This window comes from Falco rusticolus, chromosome 5 (genome assembly GCF_015220075.1).
Source record: "Falco rusticolus isolate bFalRus1 chromosome 5, bFalRus1.pri, whole genome shotgun sequence".
In the NCBI taxonomy this organism is placed as follows: Eukaryota; Metazoa; Chordata; class Aves; order Falconiformes; family Falconidae; genus Falco; species Falco rusticolus.
In genome coordinates, this window is record NC_051191.1 from 90188589 (window position 1) to 90209809 (window position 21221).

General features: G+C 38.5%; 1 protein-coding gene across 1 annotated transcript in view; it reads right to left on the minus strand.

Annotated features, from left to right (window-relative positions):
- SPAG17 (sperm associated antigen 17) overlaps nucleotides 1-21221 on the minus strand; it is a 111794-nt gene that overhangs the window by 58850 nt on the left and 31723 nt on the right. The window contains exons 7-17 of the mRNA XM_037390739.1: nucleotides 13804-13985; nucleotides 10942-11097; nucleotides 10151-10232; nucleotides 9671-9789; nucleotides 8627-8764; nucleotides 8425-8538; nucleotides 6869-7019; nucleotides 4991-5221; nucleotides 2532-2620; nucleotides 1759-1875; nucleotides 109-263 (exon numbers count right to left, since the gene is read on the minus strand). Coding sequence (XP_037246636.1) covers nucleotides 109-263; nucleotides 1759-1875; nucleotides 2532-2620; nucleotides 4991-5221; nucleotides 6869-7019; nucleotides 8425-8538; nucleotides 8627-8764; nucleotides 9671-9789; nucleotides 10151-10232; nucleotides 10942-11097; nucleotides 13804-13985 — 1534 coding nt within the window. The remainder of the gene's footprint in view (nucleotides 1-108; nucleotides 264-1758; nucleotides 1876-2531; nucleotides 2621-4990; nucleotides 5222-6868; nucleotides 7020-8424; nucleotides 8539-8626; nucleotides 8765-9670; nucleotides 9790-10150; nucleotides 10233-10941; nucleotides 11098-13803; nucleotides 13986-21221) is intronic.

The window sequence follows — 21221 nt, forward strand, 5'->3', positions numbered from 1 at the left end:
ATGTGTTACATCATGATGTCTTCCAATTTCAAAGCTGTGCACCAAGCATAGCCATGCAGGGTTTAGTTGATAATGACTGAATGAGACATGAAAGATATAAACAACTACCTGAATCCAACGTTAGAGTGCAATGCAATATCCCAGGTTTCTTGGCACAAACGGTATTGATTCATAGGGTTGTGAAGAACCATTAGCAAAGAGTTATCTTGGGTATGATAAAAGGAATCAATACATCTATAGTCTTGGGATGCACTATGAAGAACCTGAAAAGGAAAGAAATAAAGGTACATCCTCCTTGCAGGCACAGATGCTGCACAGCACAGCTTTTAGCGAAAGGTGTTTCAGACCTTCATTCTCCTACAAGAGGTACACAAAGCATTTGGATTCCAGCAACCTGAAAGTGCTCAGGCAGGTGAAAACTGAAAATCCACCACTAATCAAACTGAGAAAAGGAAGTCATTATCTCTACCTTCTGAGACTCACCATGAATGAAAAGGTTCAGCTAAATAACAAACAATAAATTTAAATATTAAATAAATGCTTGAACAAATTTCAATAATAAAGTATTTAAATAAATAGTAAATAAAGGCAGAACTATCATAAACAAGGTAGAGATATTTATTTTCTTAGCTCAGTTGAGTTTACTTGGTATTCCATTTGCTATACTATGATCTGCATGTCTCCGATTTACTGTGTTCTACATTATTCCACTCTGTTCTGTACTACCCCATCATTTTCAATGTTTGCATTGCCTGCAGTCTGCAACTTATAGTCACAGTTAGAAGAAAGACTTCTTTTAAATGATTATTTTTTACAGAACTATGCAACTGAAGTAAAACTGAAATAATTCCCTATCAACAAATATTCTCTTTAAACATGGAAATGTTAATAGCAGCTGGTATAAAAATTATGTTCAGATGTGACACGTAGTACAAGGAAATTGGGAAATATTCTTATAAAATGTTATTTTGTGTTGCAGTTATTTTCCATCAGTATCTTTTGACTAGATTTGCTAATTATTGACAGTTCAGTTAGTATTAGCTATTTATGTTGCATAAGAAGGAATTTCCCATGTACTGAAATGTATGACCACTTTAAAGTTGTGATACTAAAGTGATGCTGAAAAAGTCCAAGGAGCCTTTCCTTCACCTATGTTTAGCATGTGTCAGGATCAAATAAGAATTGCAGTATATAAAGCTCAAGCCAGCACAGGAACTAAGAATCCAATAAATAATCCTCCCAAGAGAATGCCTACCAACTTAAGTCATCTACACTTGAATTTATCCTTCATATTTGTCATTCTGTCCTTCTGCAAGATGAGTTTTACTCTGTAGCTTGCAAGATCTCTATAAAGGAAGACTGTAGCACTGAAAGGGTGAAGTACCATTACAACAAAATTTTCTATTTGCCCATAAAACATATATACTGTGTAGGTATTTGCAAAGCGTGCTTCACACACTGCAAAAATGAGTCCTGTAACTGCCAGGAAGGATCACTCCTAAGGGCAAGATCATTTTGTCTCCATCACACGTTTATCCAAGAGACTCACAAAGAGAACAGCAGCAATTTGGCCAAACCAAGAAATAAAAACCCATTACAGATTTCGCACAAGAAACAGCCGAAGAACAATTTTGGTAAAGATGTAAAAGGGATAAAACTGAATCAATTATCTCGCAAGGATATACCCTGTACTCTGCTACTAATTCTTTGTACAGCATTCAGACGGGTGACTGTGTAAGATTGTCAGTTCACAGATACCTGAAGAAGAACATGGGGTTGAAAATGCTCAGCAAATCTCCAGTCTGTCAAACAGCGCCTCTGTGTCTTTTTTATTTCTTCTAAGTTTGGTCCTAGGCCATAATTTTCCAGACTCACCTCAAAATACAGCAAACAAAAATGAATATCAACATTCCAGTGTCAGTCGTATGAAATTATCTGTAATCTTGTTGACTTAATAGAGAGCATCCCATGTTGCATCACAGTTAATTGCATAATGCTGCACATGTGTAGACCCGTATGACACCATTTAATAAAAAACACAATTACTCCCAAAAGTTTTTGGTCTTGGGTTCTTTATGGCAAACAAACTAAATATTTTTATTATTAGGTTATATGTTTTCGAGTTCTGTAAGCCATTATGAATATTTAAACATGTCCTATGAAGTAATTTTAAAATTGCTATATTTATCCAGGGCTATATGGCAGGCAAATGTTTCTGAAAGGCCTAAAGTACAGAGTTTACTAGTGTGACACAGTTTGGCAATTTCTGTCAAACTCTCATGCTAGTATTTGACCCCTGCTGTTCAGTGAAACCAGCACAGAACTGTAATTAGTAGCTTCACCGAGACCAAGAATTCAAAGAAAGTGATTTCATAGGGTTTAAAAGTTACGGCACTATTTTCCAGACTTCACAAAATTAACACTTGCATGCAGCATTGCACAAGAATCCCCAGTACCATGTCCTGGCATTGAACATTATCTTCTGTTGTCTCACGCTATAGAGCACAGTTTATTCTGTTTCTCACACTTGCCATATCAGAAAAACGATGATCCAATTCTTTGTTCAAAACGGGACCAGCCAGACCATCTCTTCCCTCTTTGCCATTCGTTTCTGCAGGTCCTGGAATTGAAAGTAGAATTTTAAGAAGTGTTCCAGAAATTTCAGTCCTAAACACTAAGGTCAGAGTGATGCAATTTCCTGAGCCTCCCTGATGAAGTTGTCATCAAGTTGAAGCTTCCTTTTACAACACTAGTCCTATAAATACATGATCAGTTCTGCTACACTTCTTTCCTAAAAGAGCACTTTAAAATCCACGGACAAGTGCCAGACAGTGAAATAAAATAAAATTAAAAAAAAGAACAATAAAAGAACACTTTGCAGGACCCACTCAGATCATCCTCTTTATCTGTCCTATGCTGGCCTTGCATGATCAAAACCATTAAAAATACTTTAAGCTGTGTCCTCCAGATTCGTACATGAAGAACCATTTTTCTGCGTACTATCTGAGAAACAGTAGCCAGCATTCCTTTGCACAGATGACATAAAAAGAGAAGGAAAAGTAAATTGTTTTGATATTTTCAAATTTTTTTTTTTAAATGCACATTTTAATCCTTAAAATTAACTGGATTTATAGAGTTCTATAAGCTACTGACAGAATATTACTTCTGCTGAGGATCTGACCAGTCATTCCATCATCACAGTGGGCACCTGGTATGAGCAGGATCACATGGAGAATTTAACTTCTATATTCCCATTCGTTTTTGAAATAATTTCCTGTCAGTATAATTCTTTATGCCCTGAGTCAGGGCAGAGATCGTCAATATTTGATCAAAATTCACTGGTACAAGCCAAACACACTTCCTGGGAGAAAACACTGCAGAAGTATTTGTTCCTAAGTGGTTTATAACCAGCTCAGCTTCCAGACATTCCAGATACATCTTTAGGCTCTGCTTCTCTTGGAAATTAGACCTATTTACTGAGTGTCTTTAGAAGACTTAAGAAACCTGAAAGCAAACATTTTCTCTTCCTGGTATTTGCTTCTGTGCCGTGGAGGTGTTGAAATGTTGACAGCTACGTTCATAACTGCAATATTTAGTATTGTGACTAGTATAAAAGTAAAATAAACTAACACCCAAAAAAGGTTGCTGAAATTCAGAAGAGAGGCAGATAAGGAGGATTCAATTTTGTCTGTCTCAGCCTTCTAAGGAAAGAATCCCATCTAAACTGGTTGCCTAGATAGCTATAGCAGGAAAGCATGGGCAACATCATGAACCTAAAGGTATAGCCACTTAAACTGACATAAATTCTACTTTCCTGGCATCCCAGAAAAACAATCATTTGTTTTTGATGTTGCTTCTTGGCCAACACTGCTCCTTTAATCAGACCAACAACTTCCCATTAGACCCAGATTAGAATCTGTAGGAGAAAATGTAGAATTTTCAAAAAATTCACTCCACGTTGTCTGCAAGAGGTCTTTGCTGTGTCAGCTCCTGCTCTCTAAACTGCTCCTGTTCTACTATGAGCGAGATAGTTACAATGGCTCAAACACCACCCAGTAGCCTGCTACAGATACAACTGCAGAGACTGGAAATGAAGTCAGAGAAGCTGATGAAGCTGAAACATTGCTCAGACATTCTTTACGATTTTAACTTGAGGGTTTTCACATATTTCTGGCCAAATACAGAGAGAGTCTAATTTGACTATAGAAACTGGATGTTTAAACTTCTACTTTACAACATCAGTTCTACCACGTTAGTCTTATTACAATTTCTTTCCATTGGTCTCACTTTCTTCAGCACCTAATAGATATATTCCTCTTTGCCTGCTACTTCTGAATTTGGCCCAAAATTTTGAATGTCGAAATTCTGTGCTAGATTAACCTGTATGTGAAAGAAGAGAGAAGTCTAGAAGGAAAAAAAAAATTAAAGGAAAAGGTATGTATGCATGTGTAATTACAATGCGTAGCATACCTTCTCTTAATTTGCAACTTTTTGTATCACCTTTTAGAGTCCTCGTGTAAGTTATGTATTCTTTGCATTTCCTAATACTCATTCACTAGTAATCATCTAATTAACCTCATAGACCACTTGATTTCACTCTGTGGTTGCTACTGACTTTGTAAAGACTCGTCTGCCATCATAATTCACAACAGCCTGTATTCAGAAAGATATTTAAGCATGTCTTCAGGATTTTATGTCTATAAAATATGTTTGATATCGTAAGCAGCAAAACAGTTTTTTAGTACATACTCTGCTACAGATACCATTTTAAAGAGTTGCTGAAATAAACTGTTAATGTTGTCATACAAAACAGCTACCTTTTGACTTTACCTAGTATTCCTACATAGATACTCAGGGTACAGGCTGTACGATACTTGAAAATTTGGTGATTTATACAAGAAAAATCACAACCTTGCAATAGCAAATGATATGGTAAAATAAATAGTGGATTCAAGTTCTTCAGGAGTAACAAAAACAAAGAGGTTTTTACCAGCCTGTCTTGGAGATTTCCCATGCAGCTTCTTTTCCATAAGGAAGAGTTGTCTCAGCTGTCTTGCAAACCTGGCTGGATTATCCCAAGGGATAAGAGACACTTCAGAATCACCTCCAACCATAGATCCAGAGCTCTCCAGGAGACCAGAGTCACTCAGCCCAGTCAGCCTCAGGCTTTCAAAAGTAAACACTCTGAAGGCTCTTTCTACTTCAGCCCAACTCAGAAGTTCTATAAAAGAATTACAGTCATTAACTGAAAATGTCCTTACAGCTCAGCAGAAGATAAATAGAAGGCTATGTAAGTGTATTGTTCTTGGCGACTCTGCTAAAGCCAACAACAATTTCCTTAATGGTATTGGATCAAATCATGTGAGCTACATTTTACACTGTATTCGAAGTTGAACGCTTCCAAGCTGCAAAATGATATGCCTGACTATTAATCCATCTTAAACAAAGTGCTTCCTACATGTGAATACCTCCCGGCTCATTAACTTTATATAAATGATGTTGATTTTAAAATACTGAGTCGCATTTATCAAACCAGTTAACAACTAGTTATTTTCAGTTCATGAAAATGCTGCCATTATCATAAGCTTTTTCATTACCTGTAGCTTCTCAACCAAGCATAATTTTTTTTTTTTCTCTTCAGACCAAATTTTACACAGAATTTACACAGAAGTGTGCAAGGTGCAAAGGCAATAATAAATCCCATTTATGGCTGTGTGCATTGGTGTCAATATAACAATGATAATCATGGGAAGGACTGAACCTTAAAACAGGTAGCTCAGTGCCCAAATCATACAAATAACATCTTCAGTTTGAAAAGTTTTCTCTTTACAATAAACACACAAGCAGGTCACACATCTTGAAAATGTTGGATATCTTATCTCCCATTCAAGCCAATCACCTTCTTGATAATAGTGAAGACATTTCTAGCTAAGGTAACAGCTGGGAGAGTCTGGCAGTATAGTATGGTCCAGTGAAGACCATCAAATTCTATACCCATCAGCTGGAATACTACAGCAATACAGAACAACTTAACAGCTTAGTGTCCAAAATGAATGCACCAACAACTAGAAACAATGCAGCGAGTGTAAAGTAATCCAACACAAGGGATTTCAGGACTGAATAGCTGGGAAAGTACCTTCAAATCCTGTGCCTGTTTAGATGGCATAAATGTAACCAAAGGGACTTGGATGTTTGTATTTCTTAGTAGTACAGAGAAAATGTTCAAAACTACCTAAGGGTATTTATGTAGTTGCTGGGATGGTTTCACAGTGCATGTCACGGTGGTATGCGCACTCCAGGAAAAGGGAACTGCAGGAGTGATTATGGCTGAAGAAGTGAATGTATTCTTGGTTTGATAACAGCACTACTACAGAAGCCATTTCATTATTAAAATCAACAGCTTACATAGATGGCTTTCAGAATATATTCTATTATTCAATAAAAATCTTCTACCTAAGACACATGTGCTCCTCCGCCAAAAGGGTTTTGGTAAATAGACATAACAGTTTACATCAGTCTCTTCTGTGTCCCAGGATCAAAATAGAATTTTGTACAACTACCTCCCCCCCTACCCGCCCCCCCCCCCCCCCAATTTAGTAAGTGTCTATATGTAAAGGAGTTCTGTAATCCTTCCAGCTCTTAGTTGTGCAACATTTAGTACTCATATAGCCTTTCCCATTAACCGTGAAAATGAGGTCTGAAGTTTAACTGAAGTTTAGAGTAGGCTAGGGTATAAGCAAAAATGGGAATATATGCAAAAGTTTGAGGCAGCTGAAAAAACTTGTCCCAAAATTCCTGCTATTTAACAGGATCACAAACCAGAACAAAAACATGGAAGTTCTATCAATGAAAAAGAAAATCACTTTACCGCTGGTACAATAGTGCATGAGCTCGTGAATGCTAGCCAAGCGTTTAGTGTTGTTTTCGGTTGAAGGAAGGGTGAAATGGATAAGTTCTGTAAAAGGCAGTTTATCCATCATTTCACGTTCAATCTTTTCTGCATTTAAGTTCTCTGGGACCTGAAAGAAAAAACAAAGGACCAGAGTCAAAGTAAACTTTCACACCAGAGGATTTCTAAAAATTATGCTTGAAGAAATCTTTTTATACCAGAAGACATAAGCATGTGCTTAAGTCAGTTGAACATAAACTTGTACTCACAGCATGTTTTTACATCATGGTATCAGATCTTTTAGGCAGAAAAAAAGGAGATACGTAAGAGAATAACTGACAGCGTAGCAACAGACACTTTTTAGATGATATTTGCCTCTGCTAGCTAGACTCAAAAACTCTGGAATGCAGAAATATGTACTGATCTATTGAAGAGGCAGCAGGTACCTTCCACGTATCTTTCAGCTGGTGTGTGCTACTACTCACAGTAATGAAGTCTGTAAACTCATGATCAGTCTGTGACAGCAGCATCCGTATATATTTAAGGATCTATCTTTTGAGACTTATTGGTAACTTTCATCTTCACTTTTTTTAGTATTACACAGTTATAGTAACTTTTTCTTGGACCGTATCTTCCAAACCTTTTTCCTCTATCCACTCCTCAAACATTGTGCTATATCCTAAATTTCCTTATCAGCAAATACATCATATACACCAAGCACATGCCTGCTAAGGACATCTCTCAGAGATTATTCAGTCCTGCCTTCTGCTTGAATACATCCAGTGTATTGATTTGTTTCTGAATACTGTTTTAATCCATGGTTGTCAAAGTATTCCACATATAATTTGTAATTCATGAAGCCAGGCAGACATACCTTAGCTGTGAAATCTAGAACCGTATTATCACTTGTATTACCTTCAGAGTATTTTCAAAGTTTGATGGTAAGACTACCCCTTGGCTTTGGAAAAAACTGAGAAATTCACAGTGGTGTTTTGGTTCAGAAAGTCTGGGTAACTGTTACTTCACAATAACCTCAAGTCTTGCAGTCTCTGAACCTTTCTGCCTTTGTGAGAATTTGGCAATATCTTGGTTATACACTATGCTCCAACTATTTAGCCAACCTAAATACACTTGTGTTCACTAACCACCTCTGTATCTTTTCTTATACTTCTCTACGTGCTAAATCACCATTATCTAGTAACTCATTTTCCACAGTTGCATCAGTGTTTGGCTACAGCACATCAGCACAGTTTTGTAATATCTCTCATACATGCCGAAGGCTGAACATTATTATTAATGCAAACAGATCACTGACATCAGCACAATGCTCTGTGTTTGTGGTATGTCCACTGTCAGTAGCAGTAACTCCCTGCTTCTTAAGCAGACTGAACACGTTAGTGTGTCCATCTCAGTAGGAGAAAATCTAGGTTACACTGTTCTGCTTTGCAACACCACCACTCCACCCTTCCCAGTGCATTGTGTATTCACCACCTGTGGACTTTAGAACTCTTTATGTATGATAGATAGCACTATACCTTCAGCAGGTGCAACCGCTGAGCCAGGGTGTCATGGTAGTTAAATAAGAGAGGGTACTTGGGGGTGACAGTCTTTTTGGCATTGTATTTAGGAGAAAAATATTCATACAGATCCTGTCAAAAAAAAAAAGATGTATTAAACCCCAGTAGTCAGATTGGATTGATTTGTCATTTTAGGAAATAAACAAAAGACAACACAAACCTTTTTTTCACACTCAGAAAGTGAAAGAGAAGGAAGAACAGAGGCTATATGACCTGCAATGGTATGATGTAGCCCATCTGCCCGAGGCTCTGGTACCACCAGGCTAGGTGGTGTAAGGTGTTCTTCGCTTGCAATAACCTGGCAAACATGAAATACATTAGTTTTCATTACAGTATGACTGCTGTTTAACTTCATTAAAACTATAAAGCAGCTCCTGCTATAAGCTAAACATCCATAAATTCTGTCAGGAAATAAAACCACAATTTTTTTCTACAAGTAGCAAAAATGCAATTCTCCATGTTAGTTCCTGGCCAAAACAAAGATTATGGAAAACAGAATTAACTATTTTCGCCTATTATTCACTTTTGGAAGGATAAGAAGAAAAATATTTCCAACTGGACATGTTAAGAATTGTTAATTAACACAGATAATTAAAACACAGATTGTATATCAGGTGCTGGACCTTATTTTGAGTATTTTTGCCTGAGTCTATTTTCAGACTGAATTGTAAAAAGTACAAAAATAAGATTGTGCTAAAATTTTATTTCTAAAACAAGGAAGATTTCCAAATCATACTTTGGGTCTCTTTAACTCATAGTTCATGCCTGAACTCAACAGAGGTCAGATCTGTCCAGCACTAGCATCGATATATGCTACTTTCATATTAGGTTTGTCCTAACACCTTTTTACTGAACAAAACAAAGTTCAGTATCAATACCATTGTTGCACCACATGAAAACTTGTTATCGACTTAGCTAAGAAATTACACCTTTTTCCTTGTTTGATTATATTGGATCTTTAGTCTTGAAAAAATCATTTTGGAATAACACTGTATATACAGGGTAAGTGCACAATACAAAAGAAAACCAAAGATGTCACTTCTGAGCTGTGATTCCTTTGTATTGAACCTCCTCAGTCAGTGCCTCCATGCACAGTCCCTTATATTAGGCTGAAACAGATGGATTTATTGATCTTTGATCAATGCATTATACAAGGTCTAAGCTGGATTTGCCAAAGGAATTACAAAAAAAATAATATTCCCACCTGTTCCAACATGCAGTTAAGCATCAGCGGTACAGAAAAGCATTCCTCGGGAATCTGACTCAGCAAGTCATTGTAATACCTCATGTCCACAGAAGCAGCCAAAGAAGCAGCTTCTTCCTCTGTTGTAATAAAAGATAAAACGTTAAGATCGATTTCTGAAGAAAAGCCAATTTGTATTACCAACCAGCTCAACCTTCAGACAATTTTTCTTAAAAAAAGCCTAACACAGCCCATTACTGTAGAGCTCTTAAATGTGACCGTGACTAGGAACAGACAGAAATGATTTTCTAAAGAATTTTGTTATCACCACTGCAGATTCTAGAGACTTCCGCAATGTATTCACCAAGAAACTTTTCTCACAATATCAAACCACATCTTTAGCTAACTGTGCAATGATTTCAAGGATTTGTGCTGTCAGATGAATGACTGGTACAACAGAGTGAACAGCTACAGGTGAGTGCTTTAATCCTTTAGACGTACCCTGTGGCAAAATTACTGTTTGCAGAATGTCTTCTGCTTGCCTTTTTTTCTTTGAAGGTGTAATCTGTGATGCTGGTCGTACCTAAAGGAATTAAAATAAAGATGATAAACTTCAGAAACAGTAGAACAAATTAGGATTGCACAAATAGGTGGGAGAAATTAATTTCATTTAGCTTTGGTTATTTACCCTAGACTAGATGCTAAACTTTTAAATGGCTGGTATTAGGGGAGGGAAAATCACACCTTACCCTGCATGGGACAGACAGTAAGAAAGTAGTTCTATGAATGTTTTAAATGAGCATTTAGTACTGCTACAGATGGAGTAAACCCATTTTTTTCCCCCACCACTAGTACATGTCCTAATAAGCCATTTTCTTCTGCTCACTTAAGCTTTTGTCTACAAACAAAATAAAACTGATCTTGCATAGAACTAACCAACTTTTTCTGATAGTTCACAGAGCTGCAACAAGACACAGTAGCTCTATGCAAGCATATTGATTTTTTTAGACAAAACAAAGTGTCATCAGAAACGATTTAAGGAATTGTTACACCTGTGATGCTTTATGCCTGTATGATCTTTCAAATTTTCTTTTTTCTGTTTCCCCAGCACTCAGCTGTGGTTTTTTTTTCCATTTCTGAGGTTTTAAAGGCTGAAGACACAAATCCCAATTTCATTCACAGAAAACTGCACATGGAATGATGGTCCAAGGTGACTTTTTGACTGCAGAATTAAACACAAGCAATTCTAGCTTATAACTAGCTATCCTCAACAAGAAGAATAGGATCCTTGCCTCAGTTACAGGTGGTTGTGTCGCTTTGCTCTCTGATAATGCAGGCACATTAATAAACTTGGTGTTTTCCAAGTAGTTACAATGCTGTCTTCTCCAGTCCAGGCAGTCATACATTAAACAAGCAATGCTTTCAAAGAGTGCAGTGCCAAATGCAAGCTATGGCAGAAAATCAGATACAAAGGATGAAATTTGCATAGAAAAGTGTCATGTAGCTTAGTCACACAAGTCATTAGATCTCTAATCAGCAGATCCACAACTATTAAAATCTTCCAAGGGATTTTTTTCTCTACTAATTCAAAATGTTTTATTTAAGAAAAGAAGGCTGCCTCATTTCTATTTGCCTAAACACAGTCACACCACAGTATGGACCCAGTACTGCCTAACTGCTTTCATTGTTATAAAGTTTAACTTGTCTTAACAGTAACTGTTCAAGGTCTGCTCTCTTGCAATGGCAATTTAAGTTTGGGTTTTTTTGATGGGAATGAACAGGAGAGGTCACTTAACGGTTTTATAGACTACGTGCATGTTTCCACTAGTGATCAACCTGCAGCATATTTTCAAGGTCAACCATTCTCCTGCCCTAGAAGGATAAAAAATAAAATTCCAACCAAATAATGTCATCTCATATTATTTTTGTTCTTTCTGTTGCCTTTTTAAAACAAAGAATGCCTCAAGAACAGAACTCTGAATTCCATAGCTGTGCAAGCAAAGGAATGTCAGCACGCTGCCTGCATGTCCAAAGGGAGAGTGCTGTATCTGCAAAAGTCTGACAAGGAAAGGTTCAAGGCTCTTGAGGTGATGTACTGTAGTTTTCACCGAAGCTTGGGAGGAATAAAAACAGTATCAGCAATTGCTGTTATAAATATGAAATGTTTTTGTACAAATACCAAAACCGTATTTGAGACCCCAAGCCCCACTCAAGTTTCAGTGGCTTTAATGGACAGAGTCTTCTGCTGTCCATACCCTTACAAAGCATTAAGCATTCTTCAACTCAAACCCTCTTTATGGCACTTCAGACCAAGCACTCCAAATCACTGACCAGTTATGGAATACTTGTCTCAGTTTCCATAACATTTAAAGACTAGAGGACATATTTAGGACAGAATTTCTATTTGTGAAAACAGAAATTTCAGGGTTAATATTTGTGCATCTCTTTTTTTTTCCAATTCAGTAGCCTTCTAAAAAACAGGTTAGCACAAAAGCCTTCCATTCATGTATTACTCAGAAGAGATCACTAGAGTACATGAAAATTTAAAATACTGGGAGTGTCTGAAAGGTGCAATCTTTTAAACAAAATAAGATTTTTCACAAAGTTCTAAGTTACAACAGCTGGCACTACTCAAAAGGACACATGCAAAGTTTAGTGTAATTACAATTTTGTGATTCAATCTGCTTGTTCTCTCCTCATCTCAGGACAAGCAGATGCTTGTCAAGTGTTTTCCTAGTCTAACCATTAGTGACTACTGAAAAAACATATTTTTGAAAGTATTTTCCTTTCTAAAGATCTGAAATCTGAAAGTAGAGACGACTTGCTGTATGTAGTACTCCATAATTTTCATATCAATGTCTTAACGATTTGTCACAAGAGTTTTCCATCTGTTTATCTTGGACTTCAGAGATGCAGCAAGCTATGGCTTGGAGACTCTCCAGCAAGTCTACCAGAACAGACTTACTCTATCCACCTATGAACTCACAGCTTATATTCTTCCCATCTATATATTTTAAAACTTACAAATGTTCCTACTTCTTTAGAGCTCTGCTGAATTCTGAGATACAGAAGAATGCGAATTTACAACTACAGCCTTCTGGAACACTTTCAGTGACAGATCATTTCTCTTTTATTTCAGCTAGAAGATACATAAGATAAAAAACTTCTTTCCAAAAATAGTCTTCACAGTTTCAGATTAGGTCAAGAGTATAATTAAAAGTAATGTTGTGAGTAGCAAGCCTACACGTTTCCACAATTGAGGCATTTTAATGAATGCCTTGGAAATCTCTGTGGATTTAGCCAAACTGTTCTGATTCCTTGAGGATCAAGGGTACTTCCTAACTCATCAGATTGTTTATATACAGGATTTAGTGTACTATACATAAGTGTTAGGAGGATGTAGTCTGTCCTTTAACCCTAATAATACAGACCACAAATGCAGTAGGTTAAATTATGGCACGTTGCTTTATTTTGTTTTAGCAGTTTTTATTTTTTACTGCTGCCATTGTGGATTGAAAAATACTGGATCCTTTTACCTCACTATACTTGAGAACCTAGGCTGGAAAAAATTTTTAAGGGTTCACTTTCTCTTGCAGTGCCCAGTAATAGTCTTGAATCAGCAGGCTATAATGAGTAATGAGCCAGAGCCATGGTTTGGGTGTGACAAAAAGAAGCAGTACTGGATACGTTAAAACAACATCTTATATCAAAAAGCATTCTTGCATTCATTTTAATTTGTTCCCATGCAACTGCTCTGAGATATATCAAGTAGACCTGCGGTATGAGGACAAAAATATAGTTTTTGTCTTAATTCATATAGACATCTGCCTCTCTAATGAGACCCAAATTGGGTCTATGTAAAGATGCTGAATAAATTTAGTATCTCAAACTATTTTAAAACTCTGCTGCTGTGCCCTACAATATTAAGAAACTTCAAGTCAGGTATTTTTATTCAAAGGACTCCTTGTGAATACATGCTGAATAAACTTGTGGGATACATGAGAAATATTTTTTGTTAAAGATTATAAATATACTAACTACTCTGGTTCTGTTTCATAGAAGACCAAGCTAAAATTTCATGTTATTTCTAAATTGGTCTTAAATGTTACAAAGCCCAAAGCATGTCATGCATTGTGAAAGCAGACTTTACTGACCAGCATTTCTCTGTCAGACCAGTCAGTGGGAAAAGCGGTCTCCTTAACTAGGTGATGAAGTCTGGCAACATCAAAGAGACTTGATCCAAGCTTTCCACTGTTCAGAACTGGCTCCAGGTATTTCCAAAATGTTTTCAGGTCTCCGACAGCTTCATCTTTCTTTCTTTTCTCTGCTTCTGCAACTAAAATTTATAAGTATTAGATAAATCACAGAAGAATGTCTCCCTTTTACACAAAGCACAAATCATACATGAGTCTTTCATAAGTACTGTTAAAACATTCCCATCCACAGAGTTTCAGCAAAAATCTGACATCCAACTTCAGGATTAAAAACCTCCAGGATAAAAAGGCTCAGTAAAACACGGTAGTTCTTTCAAAATAAAAAAACAACCACAAAACCAAACCAAACCCACCCCTCTACGCCCCCCAACTAAACAACGACAGTAAATGAAAGCTATGAAACTTATAAATCCCAGGTTGCACTTTTCCACAGCTGCCAGCACATCTCTTGGGAAGCCTGTTCTTTAAGTATAGGGTAAACAAGCCTTACTATCACAAGTTGGTTAGCACAGAAATTAGGGCAAAAGGTGATTAAGGTACAGTATGACTAGGAATAGTAAGCCTAGAAGTTGTACGGTTTCTATCTTTACTGTGTAGTATTGATCAATTTTCAAAGATGCTCTAGCTACAGAAAAAAAACCACAACAAACAAACCAACAAAAAAACCCTAAATCTCTCTCTTTTAATGCCAACCTTACAATCACACTCTGGAATCTAAGATCAACCATACTTTTTTAACAGCCTAATTTAAGAGATGTAAGGTCATTAAACCTGTAGTGATCTGCTTTCATTTGGACTTGTGGGTGCTCAGCACTTCTAAAACCCAAGTATGAAGGCTAAATACCTCGCTCATAATTCCAGGGGCCCCACAGCTTTAAAACAAAACAACTCAGTGAGGCTGTAGACTCTGCAAAACATGCTGATCTCCTTAAGGTTTTCTAAGTTATATATGCCTCCTGCACACAGCCATCAGAAACGTTTGCCTGTTAACATACAGAACAGTCTTCTCATGATTTGGAAGATACATCCCATTAAGTGACTCTAGAAACCGGGTAGAAGACCTGGGAACTCTCTGCCAAAAGGTTCCATAGGTGTAAGACAATCTCATGTGTTCAAGGGGAGACTGAACAAATACTTAGAAAAACTAAATCTCTTGAGGTTTACTAACAAGACAAAACACATCAGATAGGAAAACCTGTTGACTTGAAAATGACTGCTGGTTAGGTGATGTACATGTAGAGAAGTTCCATACACGCTTTCTTAGTACTCTTCCTTGTGCTTCCAGTCCTTTCCTTTACGCTTCCTTGTGCATTAGTTTATGATCTGGAGACAGATCACTGGCCTAGAGGGTCCCTTGGTCTTAAACGGTTCTATGCTCCTAGCAGCTCATCTGAGTCACAGGACAATCCTTCCTCTGTTTTTCATTTGCTCGTGAAAGATACCCTCTAATTCAGGACGATGCCTGGCCCGTGAAAGCACATCTCAGCAGCGTAACAGATTCAGGGCTGCTCAGTCAATGGATTCTTCTCTTTGCATTTTTGAATGGAAGGTGAAATAGACATTTCTTTTTTTACAATAGAAGAATAATAACATTTTATAACTCTACCCCATAGGTTAATAATGAAAAACACACAAAAATGTTTATAACACTTAGGCTTCCCCTTTCATAGAAACATCACGGCTTGCCAGGGCCAATTATTAGAGGCTCTGCCCTTGACTACTACCTTCCCTCTTCATTCTTTTGACTGCAATCCTAAGGCTTTTCCTTCCTCAAGTATATTTTCACCATGGGAACCCTCTCAGAATGAATTAAAGTTTTCATAAGTAACCCCAAAAGAATGGGCATGAGCTGGGAGAAGCTGTCAATACAGAAGAGATTTGGCACAACCCCACAAAGGAATAGAATTCCCTTTAAGTCTTCAGTAACAGAAGTGAGACAGTACCCAGCAGTACACCACATGATTTTGGAAAAACACCATTAAAAAAACCAATAGTATCTGTTATCATCATGTAACAGTGGAAGACAAACATCTAGTATAGACTAATTCATTGCACAGCGATTCTGACCCATCACCGTGAACACAGAAATCCTACAATCACTAGGATGTGTCAGGTCACACGCCTTCAGCTGACATGGACAAAAACAAATTCCATTTTGTCAGGCTGAGAGATTGGTCCGAGTTCTCTCGTTAGCTTTCAGAAAAGTTACACAGTTACTAGAGTGATTAGAGGAACAGAAAACTAGCTGTACGAGAGAGTACTAACAGTGCTTGACTTGGTAGCTTCATAAACTGAAAGCCATTAGGGGATGAAAACACACAGGAAGGAAAAGAACACAAAAGCTATGGTCCCTAGTCCATGATTCCTGGGTATTCATGCTAAGAACAACAGAAACACTATAACATAATTGTATTTACAGGTTAATGTCTTCCCATATAAAAGTGTATCCATACGTTATTAAGATGATGAATGATGATCTACTTTGTAAGTCATTCAACTATGAAATAATTGAGTTAATACCTGCTCCAAGGCACAATTAATTACATCTGTGCCACTGCTGACAGATGTTTTGTCTTAATTTAACCTTAAAAGTCTCAAAGTTTCAATAATACTCCTACTCAGCCTACTTCCATACTTCACTAGCCTCACCTGTGAAGACTCTTCCTCTGCATTTTTTTCTACTGCAACTTAAATTCTTCATCTTTTGTCTTTTACAAACTTGAGAACTTTTATAATTTCTCCACCACATCATTCAGCCTTCTCTTCTTAAGTTTAAGGATAACACTTCCACTTTTTTCCTTGTAGGTGAAATTTTATAGTTCCTTAATAATTTTCTTTTCCACCATCTGGAATTTATCTCATTTGCACACATTTCTTCCAAGGTCTTATCTCACTGTTTATTTGCATGATAAAATTACTTCAAGTATTTTTTTTTAGGCCATATTCTCATTTATAATCTAGAGATGGGATTATTTTAGGGGTTTAGTGGCATAGTGATATTGCTGATTTATGTTCATTTGTGAAGTCAGCACGACAGCCTCTCTCTCAAACCTGTCATCTAGCCATGCCTTTCCTACTCTTTATTTGTACATTTAATTATTCTTGTATAAGCATACTATATCATCCACATTAAATGGAAAAGTCTTTTTTCCAGATTATTATTTTCTGTGCTGTCAAGAATACTTTGCATTTGAATTACATCCCCTTATTCCAATACTTAGAACACCAAATACCAGACCCAGCATAAACTCCCTTAAGCCTGTTCCACGCATCCTTCTATTTGATAGCAAACCTTTAATGGTTACTCTACAGAGGCCAAGATTTTTGAATGATGCTGCACCTACTATATATTTATTTTCATTTACACCTACCTCATCCATCGTGGGCCATGTGAAATAGCCTTATTAAAATCCAAATATACAACACAGGCTACTCTTCTGCTCAGAAGGCCAGTGCTTCATTTTGCAAGGAAAGTAGACTTGCTTGACATTATTTGCTCTTGAACAGCATACACAAGCTGTTACTCATCTCCTCATTTTTCTTTTAAGTGGTTATAAATTATTTGTTCCAGCATTTTTCCAGAAACAGAAATTAAGCAGATTACAGTACCCTGGCTATCTGTGTTCCTTTCCCTCTTCCTCACAGCTCTTCTTCCACTATGTTACTTGCTGTTGTGAGTTTTCAAACACAAATGAGAATGGTAGGCCAATCTTAAACAGAATACTATTTAAGTTAATCTGAAACAGCTGATCTGAAAAGTTCTCCACTTTACCTAAGTAGCACTCAGTTGTTTTACTTACTCCCCCACAATCTGAAGCTGAATCTTGCTGCTACCAGCATTAATTGTGGTTAGTTATAACTATCACCTGTGTGCAACAGAATTTGTAGTGAAAACAGTTTACTCCCCCCCCCCCCCCCCCCGGAAAACACAGGCCACCAAGTGCAAAAAGCTCCTTGCCCTTGCCCCCCCGACCCACAAAACATTAACCGCCGCCAGCCTTCCCAGCACCACCTCCTGGGAGTTCTTCCTCTGCTGAGCAAACATTTCCCTTGGGCCTCCTCCTGCACCCCATTTCGTATTTTGGCATTTTGTGCCAATAGGCTCATAATAAACATATATTCTAAATCTTAGCGACCTGACCTGTTTCTAATTCTGAAATGCTTCCTTACATTTGAGGTCCACAAAGCATGCATGGTTTAGCCAAGCTGTTTTCTTACTATGCAACCTATCCTTTCTTAGTAAAGAGGAAAACTTGCATTACTACCTATAACACTATTTATGCAAGATACTATAATCTATATTTGTATTTTTTCGTCTTTAAAAAGTTTCCTCACAGATGTTAATTACTAATTATCTAAGTTTAGTAAAGTCTTCCTACTATTATACAGACCAAAGAAAATGTGATATAACTTTGGAAATATTTGGGGAAATCTGCTGCCTCCCCCCCCAGCAGCTGTTGCAAATAAAATGAAAATAAACAAACCCATGCTTTCTGCTCTCTGCACTTCCAACTATCTTCTAGTAAGACATTACATTTAAATTTTACAAGTTCTAACAAAACTATGAGAAGCTGGAAATTATACTTTCCTCTCATTCTTTTCCCAGAGATAAGACTGCTCAAATTCAAACCTGACATTATTTCTTTGAGTCCACCAGCTGATGCTGTGATTGCCCAAGTCATAAAGGCTACACATCTCGTGTCAAGGCTACATGTCTCATGTCATCTCACGCTGGCACCTTTGGGGACTGATTCCCTTGTGCCCACACAATCTAACCTGTAGCATTACAAGATCTCATTTAGTCAACACAAATCGGACAGAAGGAACAGCGCACTGAGACAGCTCAGCCCCCACAACACTCACAGGTAAACAGTTGTTATTACCCCGTGGTCAGAACAGCAGTCACAACATCCCATCTCATGCCCTTCAGCCCTCCGACGTAACCAACCCCCATAGCCCGCGCTCCTGCCCACCATACCCAGGACACACTCCTCTCATTTACTGGGTTGCTCGTGACATCTCAACAGTGTCAGAACACAAGGAATTTCCCAGCGCCACAGAGAACATTGCAGAAAATCAGTATGCAGAGTTATAATTGGAACCATTATTAGTCAAAAAACACATGTATGAACAATTACAGCTAGCAACTAACTTTCTCACTTCCACTTACTTATCACCAGACTTCAACTTAGATTTAAAACCATTCCGGTCTGGAGGAATCTCAATCTCCTGCTCAAAGCATGGTCCACAGGCAATTCAGACAACAGGCTCAGGGCTTTATCCAGCTCAGCCTTGAAAAACCTCCAAAGACAGAGATCCCACAACATCTACAGGCAACCTGTTGCAATGCTTGACTGCCTTTGGGTAATTTCCCACCCCCCTTCCCCTCCCCTTACATCTTGCCAGAATCTTCTATTCCAGTTGCAGAATCACAGAACAGTTGATGTTGAAAGGGGCCTCTGGGGGCCACCTGGTCCAACTTCCCTGCTCAAGCAGGGACACCTTGAGCAGGCTGCCCAGGACCATGCCCAGATGGCTTCTGAATATCTCCAAGGACCAAGACTCCAGAGCCTCTCTGGGCAACCTATGCCACTGTTAGTCACCCTCACAGTAAAAAAGTGTTTCCTTGTGTTCAGGTAAAACCTCCTGTGTTTTAGTTTTTGCTATTGCCTCTTGTCCTGTCACTGAACCCCACTGAAAAGAGCCTGGCTTCCTCTTCTGTGCATGTTCCATTCCGGCATTTATATACATTGATGAGAAACCTCTGGGCTTTCTCTTCTCCGGGGTAAACATTCCCAACTCTCTCAGCCTCTGAGGGATTACGAGGGATGCCCAAGTCCCTTAAGCATCTTTGTGGTCATTTGATGGACTCTCTCCAGTAGCTCTGTATCTCTCCTGCACTGGGGAGCCCAGAACTGAACACAAAACGCCAAGTGTGGCCTCATCAGTGCGGAGTAGAAAGGAAGGATCAACTCCCTTGACCTGATGCAGCCCAGTATACCATTAGCCTTGTTTGCCACAAAGGCACATTCTGGGCTCATGTTCAACTTAGCGCCACCACCCCTAGGTCCTTTTCTGCCAAGCCGCTTTCCAGCCCATCAGCCCCACCAAGAACCGGTGCATTGAGTTGTTCCTCCCCAGGTGCAGGATTTTGCCCTTGCCCTTGTTGATTTTTAAGCGGTTCCTGCCAGCCCATTTCTCCAGCCTGTCGAGGTCCCTCTGAACATGCTGACAGACTAACTTCCCGTCCTTCACATGCTTGGAAATTGTTTCCAGGATTAGCTGTTCCATCATCTTTCCAGGTATCAAGGTGAGTCTAAGTGGCCTTTAGTTCCCTGAGTCCTTCCTGCCATTTCTGAAGTTAGGAGTGACACTTGCTTTCCTCTGGTCCTCAGGCATCTTTTCCAATCACTATGATTGTTCAAAAGTCATTGAGAATGGCCTCACAGCCAGCTCCCTCAGTATCTGTCCCATGGACTTCAATATGTCCAGTTGGCTTAACTATTCCCTTGCCTGATCCTCTTCCACCAAGGGTATGTCTTCCTTGCTCCAGACTTTCTTCCTGCCTCCAGGGCCTGGGATTTCCAAAGGCCATTCATGATCACATCTCCTTTTTCTTCTTCCTCATACCTCAATGAAGAGTCTTGCTCTGTGTTCTTGGTAACCTTCTCAGAGGTGTTAGAAGGATGCTATTAGGTGCCTCGTAAGAACTCTTCTCCAGATCAAGCAAGCCAAGATCCTTCAGCCACTCCTCATCAGGTGGCTGTCTGCTGGACTCAATCAAGTTTGACTAACATCTTCCTTGTACTGTAGAGCCCAGAACTCTTTTCTCATGAGAGCCAAGTAACAGGGAATAACCACTTCCCTTGATCTACTGGCTTTGTTACTACAGCTCAGTAGTAACCTTCACTGATGACTCACATTTAGCTGGCTGTTCAACAGGATCCCAGTTCAATTGAGGTGTTACAGCCTGGGGACAGCCCAGCACAATTACAGGATATTATTCTGTGGTATCTTCTTCTCTGGCTGGGGCCACAGTCCCAGAGCAGCTGTGCACTTCCCTTGAAGTTACCAAGTGAGCCAAGTTTGCTTAGCAACACACCTTCCTGACTAATGATTCATAGAAGTAGGCATTTGGTAAAATGTTGTCCTTTGATGGCTGCTGCAGAAAACTATGGCTGCAGGCACTGCATGCTTAGTCAGTCCCTCTTTCTACTGTCCAGCTGAGGCAAGTTTTTTGCACAGGCAAACCATTTGGTTTGGTGCCAACCAATGGCAACACCATTTTTGCACTTGCCAACACAGCTGCTCACAAGGTTAGTTATGTTACAATTAGTTACGCACGAACACATACAGTT